Source organism: Varroa jacobsoni, unplaced genomic scaffold (assembly GCF_002532875.2).
Source record: "Varroa jacobsoni isolate VJ856 unplaced genomic scaffold, vjacob_1.0 scaffold_242, whole genome shotgun sequence".
Classification (NCBI taxonomy): Eukaryota; Metazoa; Arthropoda; class Arachnida; order Mesostigmata; family Varroidae; genus Varroa; species Varroa jacobsoni.
The window spans coordinates 394,572-411,222 of NW_019213144.1; the positions used below are offsets into that span (position 1 = coordinate 394,572).

General features: G+C 40.3%; 3 protein-coding genes across 4 annotated transcripts in view; 1 reads left to right on the forward strand and 2 right to left on the reverse strand.

Annotated features, from left to right (window-relative positions):
• The window catches only part of Oseg1 (intraflagellar transport protein Oseg1), a 5,054-nt gene extending 1,233 nt beyond the window's left edge, over positions 1-3,821 (forward strand). Inside the window, exons 3-5 of the mRNA XM_022856025.2 lie at positions 4-136; positions 383-729; positions 908-3,821. Coding sequence (XP_022711760.1) covers positions 4-136; positions 383-729; positions 908-3,456 — 3,029 coding nt within the window. The 3' untranslated portion in view covers positions 3,457-3,821. The remainder of the gene's footprint in view (positions 1-3; positions 137-382; positions 730-907) is intronic.
• LOC111274001 (multidrug resistance-associated protein 1) lies at positions 3,777-8,305 on the reverse strand. Of its 2 annotated transcripts, none has more exons than XM_086967485.1 (7): positions 7,811-8,305; positions 7,026-7,225; positions 6,581-6,677; positions 6,153-6,343; positions 5,252-5,604; positions 4,663-4,873; positions 3,777-4,199 (listed from the first exon to the last, which is right to left on the reverse strand). In XM_086967485.1, the coding sequence occupies exons 1-7, from the start codon at positions 8,222-8,224 to the stop codon at positions 4,079-4,081; spliced, it is 1,587 nt and encodes a 528-aa protein (XP_086823611.1). In that variant the 5' UTR covers positions 8,225-8,305; the 3' UTR covers positions 3,777-4,078. The 2 variants fall into 2 exon arrangements, with proteins under 2 accessions (XP_086823611.1, XP_022711815.2); XM_022856080.2 differs by having other exon boundaries at positions 6,551-6,677; positions 7,811-8,302.
• A 1,458-nt stretch (positions 8,306-9,763) lies between these two features.
• On the reverse strand, positions 9,764-12,810 carry LOC147753767 (multidrug resistance-associated protein 1-like). The gene is made up of 6 exons (XM_086967476.1): positions 12,667-12,810; positions 11,986-12,051; positions 11,466-11,603; positions 10,955-11,207; positions 10,328-10,836; positions 9,764-10,105 (listed from the first exon to the last, which is right to left on the reverse strand). The coding sequence occupies exons 1-6, from the start codon at positions 12,808-12,810 to the stop codon at positions 9,764-9,766; spliced, it is 1,452 nt and encodes a 483-aa protein (XP_086823602.1).
• Positions 12,811-16,651: the final 3,841 nt, after the last annotated feature.

Genomic DNA, 16,651 nt, shown 5'->3' on the forward strand with positions numbered 1-16,651 from the left:
TAGGTATCTGGAGCTGGGAACAAAAATCTGTGACGAAACACAGAGTGACAGCGCGTATCACAAGCTGCTGTTGGAAGCAAGACGGGTCATGCTTTGCCCTTGGTATGGCGAACGGAGTAGTGTCTGTTCGAAACAGGTGAGCTTCTGCTTTATGATTAAAAAATCTACAGGTAACGATGATGTGGTAGTAACACCGTTTAAACTCCGTTAAGTGGAGCAGAAATGTCTGTTAACGATTGATTATGGATAGCTCTAAAGTTGTGCTATAATTAAGTACATGCTATAATTAAAACACTGTGCAACCTTCGTCCAACACCATAAGAAATTGATTTAAGAGTAACATATATACATATATATATATATATTCATTATATTTTTTTAGAGTTGGAGACGAAACCTTAAAGATCGAGAGACCTAGCGAAGTATGGGGAGTTGCGTTTTGCCCACCCGCTGATGACGAATTCGACCTCGCAGTAGCTGACTGGAGTCAAACTCTCTCATTTTATACACTTAATGGACGATTGGTAACAAAAGAACGTCCTCTAGGCTTCGACACGTTATTTATGAAATATTTCGGCAACAACTATCTTGTTCTTGGTGGTTCGAACAATGCGTTAACAATACTTAGTCGCGAAGGAGTTCATCTTGGTGGACCTCTCTGTGACCAAAAAGGCTGGCTGTGGTGCTGCGACATAATACCCAATAAAGATACTCATAATATAGCCATCGGTGAGCACCATTTTTAATTTAACATGACTACATGAAACAATCTACTGTCAATATTATTGGGTAAGATTATCAACTTTCGCATTATTTATATTTACTGGTAACACGAAAAACACTATCAATTTCTCCTTAAACGTATAGACGTACAGCTAACTAAGCATTGCTCATAACAACTTTTCAGGATGCAATGATGGCACAATTTCGCTCGTCCAGCTTGGTCTAGCTACCGTTCACAGCCTTTATCGAGAGCGGTACGCATTTCGTGAAAATATGACACACGTGGTCATACAACATATGGTGACTGGTGAAAAAGTACGCATTAAATGTCGTGACGTCGTGCGTAAACTTGCAATCTACAAGGATAACCTCGCGGTGCAGTTGGCCGAGCGCATTATGATCTATGAACAGGCCGAGGCGATGCACTATAAAGTCAAGAAGAAACTCAACATGAAAGTTGAGTGCAGTCTTTTAGTGATTTGCTCGGAAAACCTTGTACTTTGCCAAGAACGAATGTTACAGTCTCTCAGACTTGATGGTAACGTAGATCGTCAGTGGACAATGTCTGCGCCGATCCGGTACATCAAAAACATTGGGGGCGCGCCGGGACGGGAAGGTCTTCTTATTGGATGTAAAGATGGAAGTGTCTCACTTGTTTATCTTAATAATTCGGTAGCTTTGGAAATGCTAAAGAGTCAGAGCTCCGGTGTGAGGTGTTTAGACTGCTCTGCATATCGTAACAAAATCGCAGTTGTCGACGATGCCGGTGTGTTAAAAGTCTACAACAGGCGAGAAACTGACAGAAAGGTTTTGTTCGAGGTAAAAGACTCTGCGGCAAGCGTCGCCTGTAGTACGCAACTGGAAGATTTGTGCGCCTTTTCAGGCAACCAGAATCTATGCGTTCGGCTATGCAATGAGAACTCTGCTTCAAACCTTACGTTTGAGGGTTTTGTGGTCGGTCTAAGTGGAAACAATGCATTTTGCCTTCAGTACAATACTATGATTACGTTTCGTTTGGCGTTGGGTGTTGCGATCAACTCTGCATTAGCTAGAGGTGCTGAGAACGCTTACGAGATTTGCTGCTTAGGCGCCTCAAAGTATGACTGGACGAAATTACTAAATAGCGCGTGTGCTTCGTACGACCTCTCTGTAATTCGAAAAGTCGCCCAGCGTATGAAGAGCTACTCAACTTGCCTTATTGCTAAGGCAGCTGAAAACGAAACCGATTCACAGATGCAGAAGTTCATAATTCTGACACGCCTCTTGAAACAGTACACGGAGGCGGCTAAATTGGAGGGCTCCTCGCAATTGCAAGATTCAATAAATACGCTGGCTTCTGATCTCAACATTCTAGACCGCTCCAGAATAGCGAAAAATAAGGGTGCCATCCTTCGCCGGGCTCAATGGGCACAAAAAATGAACGACAACAAAACCGCAATTGAGCTGTTTTTGGCAGCGGATGATGTTCTAAGCGCGATTCGGATTCTTGCACAAACAGGACAACAGGACCTTGTTTGGGACAATTTGAAGAAGCTTGATCCGCAGAAAGACCGCGAACAGTTGCTCCTCTGTGCGCAGTACCTAAAGAGCGTTGGCCAGGCTGAACTTTGCGTTCGTATTTTTGAACAGATGAATGATGAAGCTCTACTTCTTCAGGTCTACTGCGACACGGCCGTGTGGGATAAAGCGATTGAAATTGCGTCCCGAAGAGGAACGTCAGTTGAGAAAGATGTCTACTTCCAACAAGCGAGTTGGTTAGCCGAAAACGATCAGTTTATCGAAGCACAACTCGCCTTCCAGAAATCCGGGCGACGAAAGGATGCGTTGCGCGTCCTGGAACAGCTACTAGAAAATGCGATCGATGAGGAACGTTTTAATGACGTAAGCTGGTACTATCTACAAATGGCCCAACATCACGCCTCAAATGAACAAGGCGATGATGTAAAGTACACCAGTTTACTGAAGTTGGCGACCATCTATTATGCGTACAATTATATTTATCGATATATTGTCGATCCATTTACAGTACATTCGGCGCATACGTTGTTCTGTATTGCGCGTTACCTCCTCAATGAGGAAGCAGCTGTTAGCCAAGCTGCCGCCATATCCCGAAGTAGTATTCTTATCGCACTGGCAAAACAGTGCAGCATTATGGGCGCGTTCAAAGTCGCTCGTTCGGTGTACAACAAACTGCAACACCTGCTCTTCCCACGTAACCAACAGCTTCGAGAATCCGTTGCCATCCATTCGATAATCAGTAGGTCAAAGCCGTTTGTTGATGCAGAAGATACTGAGCTGCCGTGCTATGCGTGTACAAGCATGAATCCTGCTCTGACTAAGAACAACAGGTGTACGTCTTGCGGCCATGCGTTTGTCTATTCACTAATCAGTTTCGAGGTCCTTCCCGTCATTCCGCTGGTCAATGAGTTGTTAAGTGAAGAAGAGTTTTCAGAGGCGCTTGGCGCAGGAAAGCTTTACCGCGACGCGGAATACCGCGTGGTACGCTCCGGTGGTCAACCGTTAAATCCTCGAGCTGTCCTCACCGTATCAAAGCGACCACCATTTTTGCCTCAGTACTTTCTTAACGTGATGCCGGACATCCCAGTGAGTTATTGTCGGGGTTGTTACCAGCTATTTTCAAGTGATGATTTCGAAATAAGCACTCTGCAGTACGGTCATTGTCCGTTCTGCAGAACGTCTGCCGATGAATTACACAACAACTCCATGACCTAGAGGGAGCTTAAACTTTTTTCTTTTTGTTGAAGTATCACGAATGTAATATGCGTTGAATCGTACCAATTATATTTTTTACGCCCAAACCTCATTTTGTTGGCGATTTCTTTCGGGAAAGACCTTTTATACACCAATGCACACTTCCTGTGATTGATGTCATATATTTAAATTGTACTTCATTATCGCGAAATGACTAACTCGCTTTTATTAGCAGTGAATATTCACTAGAAGGGATTCTTATCTAAATGTATATAAATTTAAAAATATAAATAGCTTGAAACCGGCTTATAAGTAATAGCCTAGGAAGGAAAGACCAGATATTACTATTCAAAAATAAATTAAATGGAACCTGTTTATTGTTGAAATATTCTAGGTTGTATACATGTAAACACTCAATCCTATACACTTCAACAATGGAATCTTCTCTATATTTCTTTTATAAAATGGTACCTACCATTCTACTAATTAGATTAACGAACGTGTTAGGGATAGTCATAACGGAATAAACGATTGGTTTAAATGATTGAAATATCCCACGGTCCGTTGTAGGTAATCTGGATACATTCTGTGAATTCGCCCTCGGACAGATAAGCAACTGCTTTGACAATACACGTAAACCATCTTAATCTTCAGGCACCAATCGAGCGTCACGGGCCATTTTATAGAACTGTGTATTAACGTCTTCAATAAGAGCCAACGGTCTCCCTTTCTCTATAATTTCTCCCGCAGACATCACTACAACCCTGCAACAATATAAAGTATTAACCACACGAAGAAACATACGAGATTACCATCAATGTTGCGCATTGTGCTGTACGGATATTATGTAGGACACAGTAGCTCTTTCACAGCTACGTAAAAATCAAATGGCTTGTCCACGGTAGAAATGCTTGAGAAGAGAATAGTTAGCGTGGTTCTCTTCAGAATGGGACTTTACACAGGCGCCAGTGTACGCTTTCGTAAACGTCTCGATCAATTTAACTGCCTGTTACGATGGAACTCTGGTGGAAAGTCGGGTTTCTACAAATAAACCCTGTCTCCGAAAATAAGCCGGGTTTATTCTTATAAAACTCGAATATTTTGCTTATACTATTAATGCAGATTCAGTGCATTATCGGTACACATTGTCTCGCTCTCTAAAAAAAGTGTCGAAAAAAATGTTCACGTCCATTTAAATACCGACAAGGCAATTAAGGAACAACTAACATGTCATAATCGAGGATGGTCAAAAGTCTGTGAGCCACAGTAATTATAGTTGAATTACTGAAGACCTCGCGGATTGTCGTTTGTATCAGCAGATCAGTATGCAAGTCTACGGCTGCAGTTGCCTCGTCAAGAACGAGTAGCTTCGACTTGCGGAGTAGTGCACGTCCCAAACAGACCAGTTGCCGTTCACCCAGAGACAGATTAGACCCACCTAGAATATAACATGAGAAATAAGAAGGCGTAATGCCATACAGCTATTGTTATAGGTAAAAGAGATAGAGTATATTAGCAACTGTTTGTAGATTCAGGTTAACCACATGAGCACCAAAGTCATGAAAATGTTAGAAATATCCATACTAGTGCTACACATTCGCAGAAAATGAGAAACAATATTAATCATTTACAGGTTACGGATTGAAGAAGACAGAAGATGTTGCTCACTGATCGTGGCTATTTTGCAGACAGGTCACCAATGGTCATGGACCACAGTATCTACAAATACCCGTAGAGATAATTTAGAATGGTCAATTAGTTATTAAGTTAACACAGATTATGTGTTCCCAAGAGGTACCAGCACTAGCTTCGTTACCTTCAGTAATGACTGTGTCAAGGCTTAGGTCATGTCTAAGATGGGCCGAACGTGCTGCTCTTTCAATGCTTTCATCAGAAAACACCCCGTCCGGGTCAAGATTAGATCGAAGCGTTCCTTCAAACAAAATGGGATCCTGGGGGATGATTGTCAGTCGTTTCCGGAGGTCGTGTAGCGCTAGTTTAGACGTATCTATGCCATCAATCAGTATCTGACCACTTGCAGGCTCGATGATTCGAAATAGTGCGAGAGTCAGTGAGCTTTTGCCCGCACCGGTTCGGCCAACTACACCAACTTTATGACCAGGCGGGATTTTTAGGTTCAGATTTTTTAGACAAAGATTCTTGCTGTCTCTGCATGAAGAAGCGACAAAATACAACACAATGCGATCTCAAAAATTTTAGTTTTATTAATCCCTCACATTTTAAGTTTTATATGCTTACTCCCTTCAGCTAAGTTCGTTTCCATGATTTTCTAACGACGCTGTTTATTAAAGATCGCAGTAAGATAAAATGTCTATATTAGGAACAATATTCAGGTGTCGTTTTTTGGTAAATATAAGTGAATTTATATAGTTTTATTAGCAGAATTTGATTGTCTTCAAGCTATTCTTAAAATTTTCCTTAATATTTTATAGATATTTGATAGCAGAAAAAACTAGAGCCATCCAATGAGACTAATCTATTCACTGATTTCCGTATAGATCTCAGACTGTTCCGCAACTTTGTAAGGCTAATTCAAGTTATAAAACTTGTACCTTTACTTTTTAAACGGAATACGGAAGTAGTAAGCACGACATTTTCTGTTTAACGCTAAACGAATTTCGAAACAATGTACGGCTATACTAAGATGTACATCTTGAGAATGCGTCTATCAGGCGAATCGAGAAAATGAGACAAACCCATATCTGCTTGAGTAATTTTTGAATTCGACCAGACCCGCAGAAGGCCACACTGCAGGCAGGACCATCAGTCCTTTAGTCCACGAAGCCTCAGGAGCGATCTTTGAGTATTCGATTAGGCGTTCAGCTGAGACAATGCTACCCTCCAAAATGGTGCAAGACTCAACAAAACGTGACATAAATCGAGTTACCTAATACGATTCCAAAAAAAATGGTCAAACTTGTTATAACAAATGTGGCTTTCAGTGAAAAGGGTCAGATGGCAGAACGTATAAGAAAATCGGCCAAATCGAACTACTTCCGAATATAACGTAATAAACAATTCATTTTTAAAAAATCGTTTCACTCAATTACCAAAAAAGACATGCTGAAAATTATTGACATGACAAATCACTCACAGTCATTACGTACGACACAAGAAGACCTACACGGGCAGGTCCGAGATCCTCGTGGTTATAGACAAGCAGCATACACATGGCTAAAACTACAAGAGCATTGATAAGATCGATACGAACAGTCGCCCATCTAAAACAAAGAAACAACCACGGAACGACGATTATGGCTCCAAGCAGCCTAGAATTTCTTACTTTGTTATCTCGAAGTACGCTCAGATAAAAAAAATTATTTTTTCAGCAATAAGCAGTATTCACTTATAAAGCACCTATATTATTGCCATGTTTCGCCTCAATCAGTGGTATGGCCATTCATGGCCATTTTTATGGTCCCAGTTTCAGTCAACTTCTGTTGTACAGTTTGTTTGACGTAATTCGCGCCGAGATAATCCGGTGTTTTGACAGTCTACAAACAGCAGGTGACAATGGAGTAACTTTCTCAGTAGAACGTTTTTTCTTCCATGCCGTCGGTGCTACTTACCGAATGGTGATCAGGCTGTGAAGGAACGTATTCTGACTGACGTTAATCCGAAGATGATTTCTTTCCAACAACATTTCTTCAGCCTCAAATGCTCTAATTACAGAGACTCCGTATAATGCTTCAGAAAAAGCATTGAGCACTGGTGAAAGACTTATGAGTGCCAGACGTCTGGATTTCCGCGCAGCTTCCAAAAATATTTTCTATAAGAGAAATTAATAGTTATGTTATGAGTTGTTACCTTTATAAAGGAACTATATCTCTTGAATATATAACAGTATTACTTTTATGCAAATTACGGTTTGCGCCAAATCCATTCGAAATAACTGCTTTTGTAAAAACTTCAGTTCAACAGCTGATCAATATAAGATATTTTTCCGTTTTCATTTCTCCTGAATTTCCAGAATCAACCAAAGTGCCTAGAAATAGGGAATCTATTTAGTTGATTTTATTTTATAGTCTATTTTATCCAGCATCTCCACTGCTTGTCGTCATTAATGTTTTTTCATTCTAGTTCAAGTTAAATCATGTAGGTGTTTATACGAAATCTGAAACAAATCCGGTTGTAAGCACGTTCTCATAAGGTTCGGCAAATTCGCAACAAATGTAATGTTTGTCATGCATAGTAAATCAGAATTTAATTAACAGCATAGCAAAATGTAAAAAAAAAATACTACTCAGGGTTCGAGGTATTATCGTGCAACGTAAAAATCGAGTAACAGCTCGTACTATGACAGTATATAATAGCGATCACAATTATAACAGGTTCATTAAAGGAAATGACCCACCCTGACGTACATGAAGGCCATTGCGCCTGGAATAACGAAAAATACCATTACTGGCAATTGGTAAGTCACAAGAAGCGCGCAACCGATGATAGCAAAGAGAAACGCGATGAAGTCGTCCAGGGCACGATGAATTTCTAGATCCATGACGGTCACGTCGTTACTGAAGCGATTTATAATTCGACCCACTGGCGTCGTGTCAAAAAAATTCAGTGGAGCGCGCATCACAGCCGACAGCATATCTTTGTGCATGTTAAAGGCTGCCTTATGGCAGCCCAATGATAGAAAAAGAAATCCAATAAACACAGAAAAGGTCGAAGCGCCGCCGAGCGCGATGTATATTTCTAAGCCCTCAGTCATAATAGCGTGATACGCTTCTTCTTTCTCCGGATCTGATAGTGTCGAATTTCTCGACATTTCGTAAATATTGGTCACCCATTTCCTTACCCATACGTTGCTTCCTATCTGGAAGAGTAGATACGTGTTAGTAAACTATTTTACTGTAGCTCTTTCTAGAAAAGCTTAAAGCCGGCCAACACGAGGACTTGAATCCAGCTAGTTTCTCTGGGGTCCTACATATATTTATGTCATCTTCATCCGCTCATAATAAAAGAAAATAATTTAGCTACTCCGCATGCACCTGGCGGAAGAGCTAGGGAAAACAAGTAGGCTGAAAATAAAAACAATTTTATAAGTGCAGTATTCTAGGAAACAGGGGGAAAGTTTTGGCGCAAAAAGGCTACAAAAACTAAATTACTAATCGCCTGTTTTACATTTGATACATGCCATAGTACACCAAATTTTATCAGAAACGGACTTTTTGTCCCGGTGATTTCCCTCTATAAAATCATAAATGGAAATTTCTAGAGTTTCCACGTGACTGCGGTAGTATTTTTCAAGCTTTCACGTCCACTTCGTTGGCCACTCATTGGCCACCTAGGTTCGTAGCTCGATAAATTACTTCACAACCTTTAGAATCGTTCTCTAGAAAACTGTACTGATTTCAACACGAACTCACATCAAATCCGCGGTACGCAGCATAGCCAATCAGGAAGATTACTACAGTAATGATCCCAATGTACTTCACTAACTTCAAGTAGGTTGACCAACCAGACTGCAACAAGTATCGCAAAGCATTACTCACATGGTAAAACTACTACACTTTATAATTTAGGAGAAACTAAAATTATCCCCTGCGCAAGAGCGGACTTGTTTAAGTAACAACTACGTTAAATAGAAAAAATAATTTTTAGGTAGCAATATTTTTATATGCGTCGTAAAATACAAGCACTGCAATAAATAGTGTCAGAACGATGTTGTAATAATTGTGTTGCTTTTTTATTTTAACACCACGGTAGCTCGGACGGTTGAGAACTCTAAAGCCACCGATTCAACTCTCGAGGTGGAACATATGGGCTTTGCCGACAAACGTCGGCAGTTTATGGGCTGATGAATAACTAGAACACAAGTATAAACATTCAATATAACAAACTTAACCTAGCGATCTGAAGTGTTCAATCCGATCGTTAATTGATACGTGATCGGAAAATTAGACCATTATTCTATATAGAAAATTAGTTCACGCGTGATCCATGACAAAGCTCGAATAAGCGGCCCTTCAGTTTGCCAGTCAGACGCTCAGCTCAGACACCGTTACAGCGCTTCAAAATTCCATAAAGTACTATACTTATCAGAGCATATCTACACTCAACTACAGGGGATTAAAAATCGAGTAGTGTCTGAAAATTTGGAAGTCTCATGAACCTTGTTTTTCAAGACCGTTGCCTAATAATAAAAAAAGGGCAAAACACGTAATATAAAACACCCGGTCCGGTGTAGGTTTCTTATCTCATTACCGCTAAGCAACTGTTTTTGAATTTTTGTTTTTGGGCTAAATTCCACCCTGCTCGTTTTGCCTTCTTACATTCGTCCGATCGAGCTACTATACCTCAGAAACTAAAGGACGCAGCTGTTGGTGTTCCCTACAATTCCTGTTGCGCTGGCGGCCTCCTCGGCACGCAGTCGCTTGTCGCTGTTGATCTCAGCCTTGGCGTCCGCAGCTGCGAGCTGAAGAAACGATAGGACCCGCGTAGACTGAAGATCCGTTAAATCAGTGGCCTCACCCGTACGACAGACCCTACGGAGATCGAGTTTATTCTTGAGCTCCTCAAATGTACCCATGTGCGCGATACGACCGGCGTCCAATACAACAATTCGATCACAGAACGGCAGGAAGCCTGTATTGTGCGTAGCGAGAATCCTTGTCGTTCCTTTCAACATACCACTATTTGAGATCACCTTAAAAAGCAAATATATTATGCCAAAAAAGCGAAAACGTTTGTTGATGGCCAAGACTGTGGGTCCAAGTCAAAGTTGCACCACCTCATGATTGAAGTTGTTACCGAAAATGCAGCAGTGCGAAGTCTTGGAAAATCTCACGCTCATGTCAAGATTCTTCGATAAAACCAATTCGAGAATTCCTTTCTAATCACGTTAAGTGTACTATGAAAAAATACAAACCCCGCGGAAAATCTTCTCTGCGACTGCGCTATCGAGCGCACTTAGAGGGTCATCAAAAAGATTTAAATCCGATTGGCTGTAGACAGCTCGGGCAATGCTCACTCGTTGTTTCTGGCCACCCGAAAGAAGCATACCTCTTTCACCCACTTCACTGGCATCTCCTTGGGCAAAAAGTTTTAGATCTGTTTCGAGGCAGCATTTTGTGATCACTTTCGAGTACCGCCGTTTATCGAGACGATACTTAAATAGAATATTTTGTCTGATCGAGCCTTCCTGTAGCCATGCTTCTTGTGGTACATATGCTTTTTTAACCTTGCGAACAGCTATTTTTCCAGACCGTATGTTCATTTCATCAAGGAGCGCTTGAATTAGGGAGGTTTTACCAGCACCCACCTGCCCCAAAACAGCGATTAGCTCGCCATGCTTTACTTGAAGATTAATGTCTTTTAGGGCGATAACTTGACCCCAACTGAATGTCGCTTTGCGGATGTCAATTACAAGTGAATCATCTAAAATTAGCAACATACTGTACATTAGCATCTTTTCTAACTGATACGATTCAGAAAAGTACCCCCCAGCAACAGTTGTTTTGCTGTTTATTTTTTTCTTAGAGAGCGCAAGTCGCACAAACCTCCTGTATGTAGAGACTAGTACCTTCGAGCTCGCGATCAACGGTTTCAACCATATCCTCACAATGTAGAAAAGTCTCCATCCTTTTAACAGCCGTTCTTGCCTGAACGAGTCTAGATATTACTATAGGCAACTGAGTAAGGTAAGCTCGAAGAGTGCCGATTAACATCAGCATGGCAAAAGTCACATCTGGCGTAAGCGGGTAGTCGCCGTCCCAGAATAACAAAATACCGAATGTTGCTATTACGATCTGTAAAATACACGACAACCAAGAGGTGAGACAGTAAGTTAATCGGACGAGGGGCATGCCACAGTCCACGTAAGAAGTACCGTATAATCAAAGATTTGAGCATTGATTCACAATTGTGTTACCTATAAATTTAAAAAATTTATAGGTAACACAATTGTGTAAGAAAATAAGATAAAAATTTAGAGTGCCAGCGAATCAGCAAAATTATGATTAGGAGAAAAGTCTTTCAGTAATAGTTAGAAATCCTATAGAACTTACAAGAAATGGACTGCTATTCCACACAACATTTGCGACCAGCTCGAGCATAATGAAGCTCTTTAATATTCCTGACTCGCTATCCCGGAAATCGCTGATCTTCTTGGAGAATGCAATTTCCCAGCCAAATAACTTGATAATCTGATATGGCAAAACGACGTATAATTTCTTTTAGCTTATTTTGGCTGTTTGCATAGTAAAATTATTTAAATCATTTAAAAATCGATTTGAATAAATAAAATTAAATAAAAATAAGCCAAGAAAACATTATGTTCTTTATCATCAAGGCACGTCAAAACAGGTAGTTAATAAGTAACTTATCTGTTTTGACGTGCCTTCACACAAAAATGCATTTAATTGTATATTGCGATTAAATGCATTTTATATGAATCTAATTCGGTTTGTATCAGAGGATCTGTTTAGTCACGTAATACCTGATATGCTACGTTTGATAGAAGCGCGCTGGTTAGCACAATTCTGCGCGAATGCTATAATTTCACCTTAGAACCGTACATCCACTTACTTTTATTCCTTCCATGACTTCGCTGACGATGTTCAGTCTTTTGTCCTTCTCCAACATACATGCACGCTATTAAATAAATCAATCATTTCATTAAAAGTTGCAAATATGGACAACTTGTTTTGCTGCTCAATTCGAAGGAGGTTCAGTTTATTACCTTTGGAAGCAGGAAACAAATATGCGTACTCAAATGTAGAATTCTGCACTATCGTAAAGCCCTCGATAAAAAAATGTTGAAACAACCTACCATAGCAACTTCTATGATTGTACGTGTTGTGTGAATACATACCAAGTTTATATAATAATAATAATAATAAGTCGGTGTTAGAAAAAATGATGTATTCTCAACCTGCCTTTTTCCCGCTAGTACCATATCGGTGTATTAAGCGTCAGAGCCGTTTCAGGATAATCTACCAAAACGTCATTCCTCTTCAAATGATCGTCCGATGAAAACCAACTCCATTCTATTTGTATGATATTTAGCAATAATTTGAGCAACAGAGTATCCGTCTGCTCTTCACCAATTCGATATTACCAGTCATATTTGACAAAAGCCAGAATAGACAAAAATCATATTCCACTTAACAGACCTATAGCTTCAGATATCCGGAACCCAATAAAAAGTAATTACGTGTTAAATTATGCACAATTAATATTTCAAATCGCGACTATGTAATCGCTTACGTTGATGCTATCAAGCTTAATAACGATGTAGATGCTGAGTGGGAAGAGTACGATAACTGCGGTAAATATACCGATCACTCCGGGTCCGAGCATGTCGTATGAGATGAAAAATCCGATCAGCATGCGTGTTGGAATACCAATCATTTGTCCGCACAGTTGCGTATATTGAAACAATTGAAGGATATCCACCGACGCAAAGTTGAGGATATCGCCTGGACTAAATCGTTTTCGTGCGTCACGATGAATCGTCAAACACTGGCGAATACACGGATGTGCACAAATGTTAGAGAAACCTATGCTTTCCTCTTCACTGCCTCTCTAGACTAGTACAGAGACCTGAACACTATATAAAATATACCATGCAGTCTACCGCATGGATCGAAGTCGATAGGTATCTATCTAGTTCATTACATCTCTTAGCTCTGTTACGTCATTCTATGTTTAGTAATTGTGTAAACGAAATTTTACAATAGCCCAGTGAGTGTACGGCCTAAAGCCCTAATGATATGAAAGCAGTGCAATCTAACAAGATTCCTTGATGCAGCAGATGCACGTAATAAACTAATATGTAATACTAAATAGAACTCTCATGAAACTGCACGATACCGGGCGGACGTTGTACACACTATATCACTAAAGTTTTGCTTTCAATAAAACGAAAAGATGGGTTGCAGAGTAGCATAGCGACTTGAATTACTTTGGTTGTATGACGATTAAGCTGAAGCCGCCGTATTACCGTCACACCACGATCTCTGGCTAAATTTAAATTCGCATTGGCCTATTGTTGAAAAGATCGCGTGAATTGTTTGAAACAAAGAACGGCACATTTGAGGAAACTGTCGCCTTGATTCTATCACGTCGAGACTAAACGTATTGTTTTTTTGTAGCGTTCATTGTTTTCGTTTCGCGTTGCAAAAACCGTACAGCTTTATGTCATCTGCGTTAAGGCTATGCCTTTCTTCGAAGATATGCAATTCCGTACCATATGTAGACTGTTGGCTTGAAAAAAACAGCAAACCTTATGATACAGGGAAGTTAAAAGGGCCGCGCGCTGTTGAAGCCCTCCACTGAACATGCGATAGAAGAGATGATTTACAAATATTGAGTACAACAAACTGATGGCAAACACGCCAAAACTCCAGTAATAAGCGGCTGGTATTGGAGATGGTCCCATCAACGATCGAATTAAATTCCTGGGAAAAAATTTAATCACAAAAACGTCTATAAGTTACTAATATGATTTCACCAACTTGGAGATAGGTAAGTGAAGAAAAAAGAGTACATTTAACCACCAACCTGACGAAGTAAATCGGTCCAGTATAAGTTATCACGAGTCCAACTTGAATAAGCAAAATTTGAAAGATGAAAGTGTGAAAGGCCCAAAGGAGCTCCTTCCATAGAGGTGCGCTTGAAATTGTTCCAGTACCTTTCTTCTTCAAGGACCTGTGATCGGAAGACTGAAGTCATTTATAGAAAACTATCATTGATAAAACCACAATCTCAAATATTTATATTATGGTAGAATAGAATGACAGTAAAACGGAGCAATAAAATTATTAGGATGCAAACATTGGCAGATAGTACGCGCAGGTTAACATATGAAGTGTAGTCCAGGCACATAACAAACGCACTATGGCAGTCCATAGACGAATTGCTAGAACCGCTAAGTCCGAGTAGGTGCCCAAGGTAAGTGGTGCCATTACTGTATTTCAATTAAACAAGCATAGGAGTACTTCTTATGCTTTGGGCAGTGCTGGTGAGCACCATACCTTCTAACATACAGCTGTTACTCAATATTTACACAAACAGTCTCTTCTTTGTTTGTTAATTAGTATTGACCACATAGTTACTCTGACAAAATATTATATATTACTAATGACTACTTGGGCTGAACATGAAAGAAGAATTCTATTCCTTTGCACGCATTTTAGACCTCAAATTCGTTTCATAAGCTTTTCAACCGTCTAATTCTACCGTCTTTGTCATATCATTGCTGCTCAGTGCGGAGCTGCAGACCCAGTGGGTGTCACTGGTTCAAACCCGAGCATCGACATTTGCGTCTACATAGACACTGTGTGGTCATACGAATACACCGATTATCGCTATTTATTACAGGCTCACTTATATTATGCAATGAGCTTCTGTTACTCGTGGTTACAATGCAGCTCAGCTTGTACGTGATAGTAAAACTACACTTGTTTTCCAAGTTTTTAGGCCTTTAAGGTACACAAAATCGAAAAACAAATTACATCAACATAAAAACTTCAACTCCTGCGAGGGGGCCGTCGTCGACCACATTATCAGGGGCAGTGATCTCATCCGGTAAAGATATTACAACAGTCATAATTTTAGCAGTACTTACTCAGCCGCAACTTGCAGCTGTTTATAGCAGACTTCAGCGGAGTACGAAGAATCCATAGGCAGCAGATCTCCCAGTCTTATATCCCCTTTATAGCAGGCCCACATGAATCTGCATCGGACGTTGACACTAGCTTAGTTCGTTCAATGTGGGGAGGAGCCAATACAAGTAAGGTCAAACTAACTAGGCCAGGAGCGGACTTAATTGGGTTAAATAAGAACATTTTAGTTGGGTCACTAGTAACAAGCTAAACATTGCCATTAAAGGTAGTCAGTTTTTAATAATTTTCTTGAAAAAATTACCACTTGAAACCAAATTCCTAAATCATGTCGGCTGCCTAAAGTCACTAATAATGTAATAATAATAATAATAAAATAAATCACATCAATAAAAGTACATAAGGATCGGCAGGGCAAAATATACTTTCTTCACGGATAATATGAATACATATATTTAAATTGCTATTTCGCTTCCACATCGATAAACGAAATATTATATGGATCGCTGTGTTCAAATAATTCTCCAGTACGACAGATCTGCTGTTTATATAGATTATAACCGAGTATAGGCCCCTCGAGAATTTCGGGGGCGTGCAGTTCGACGATTGTCATTATTGTTATTATTATTGTTGTTAATGTAACCACATTGTATTAGCTTTTGCACCGCGGCAGCAGCGTGACGAAATAAGTTACAATTGACATTAGCATAAATATCGATACGTACTTGTCAAAGTTGGCGAACGCTGTATACTGTATAATGTTGGCTTGTTCGTTTGTTAGCAGGGTACGTGCCTCCTCAGGGAACTCGTGGTCTAGTTCTAATTTTGCCGGAGGAGACTTCAGCTGTCTTTCCCGATAAGAACTTTTCATTCTTTCTGACTGAGTTTGCGCCTTGCTTTTTTTCATTTTGCCTTTCTTTTTCCCAAGAGTACTCTTTGTTTGATCAGCTTTGCTTGCGCCTCTCTTATCTTCGCTCTCTGAACTATTATCTTTACCTTTTGGTGCTCTAACCTTCGACTGCTTCGCACGAATGCTAGGAGTTGATTCGGATTCACTGGCAGCTTCTGCACCACGTAAGGTCCCGCTAGGCTTTTCTGATGATAACTCATTTTTATCTGAGGAAATTGACCCGAATAAATAACTACGTGGTGTATCAGGCAGTGAAAATTTGGTTTGCCCATCCGAGGTATTGGAACTTGCAGAATCTCCTGGCAAGTAAGACCTATTTTGGTCTACCGTTAGCGTCGCTGAAGAACTTCTGGACGTCTTGTTGTCCATTCGGGCCAAAAACAGAGCGTGCTATTTAGATAGTCCCAGATAAGGCTACCCAGCCAGGGCCTGTTTTTCAAATTTCAAATAAAAATTTGCACCTATACTATTTGTCGACTCTATAGCTACCAAACGATTCTTAACTAAACCACCTGTGTATTACGCACTCTTGAACTGTGTAAGCTAGAAGCCTTGAAATGCTTCGTTCGCCTCCCGCAATGACTCTCGGGGTCCGAACCTGACACAGTGAACGGCTACAGAGGTCAAAAGGTGCAACCGTCGAGTTTTCGAAGGCAACTTTGGTCTTTAAGGTTTGATACTCGGTCTTCATGGCATTTAGTTGTAAAAGCAAGTCGAG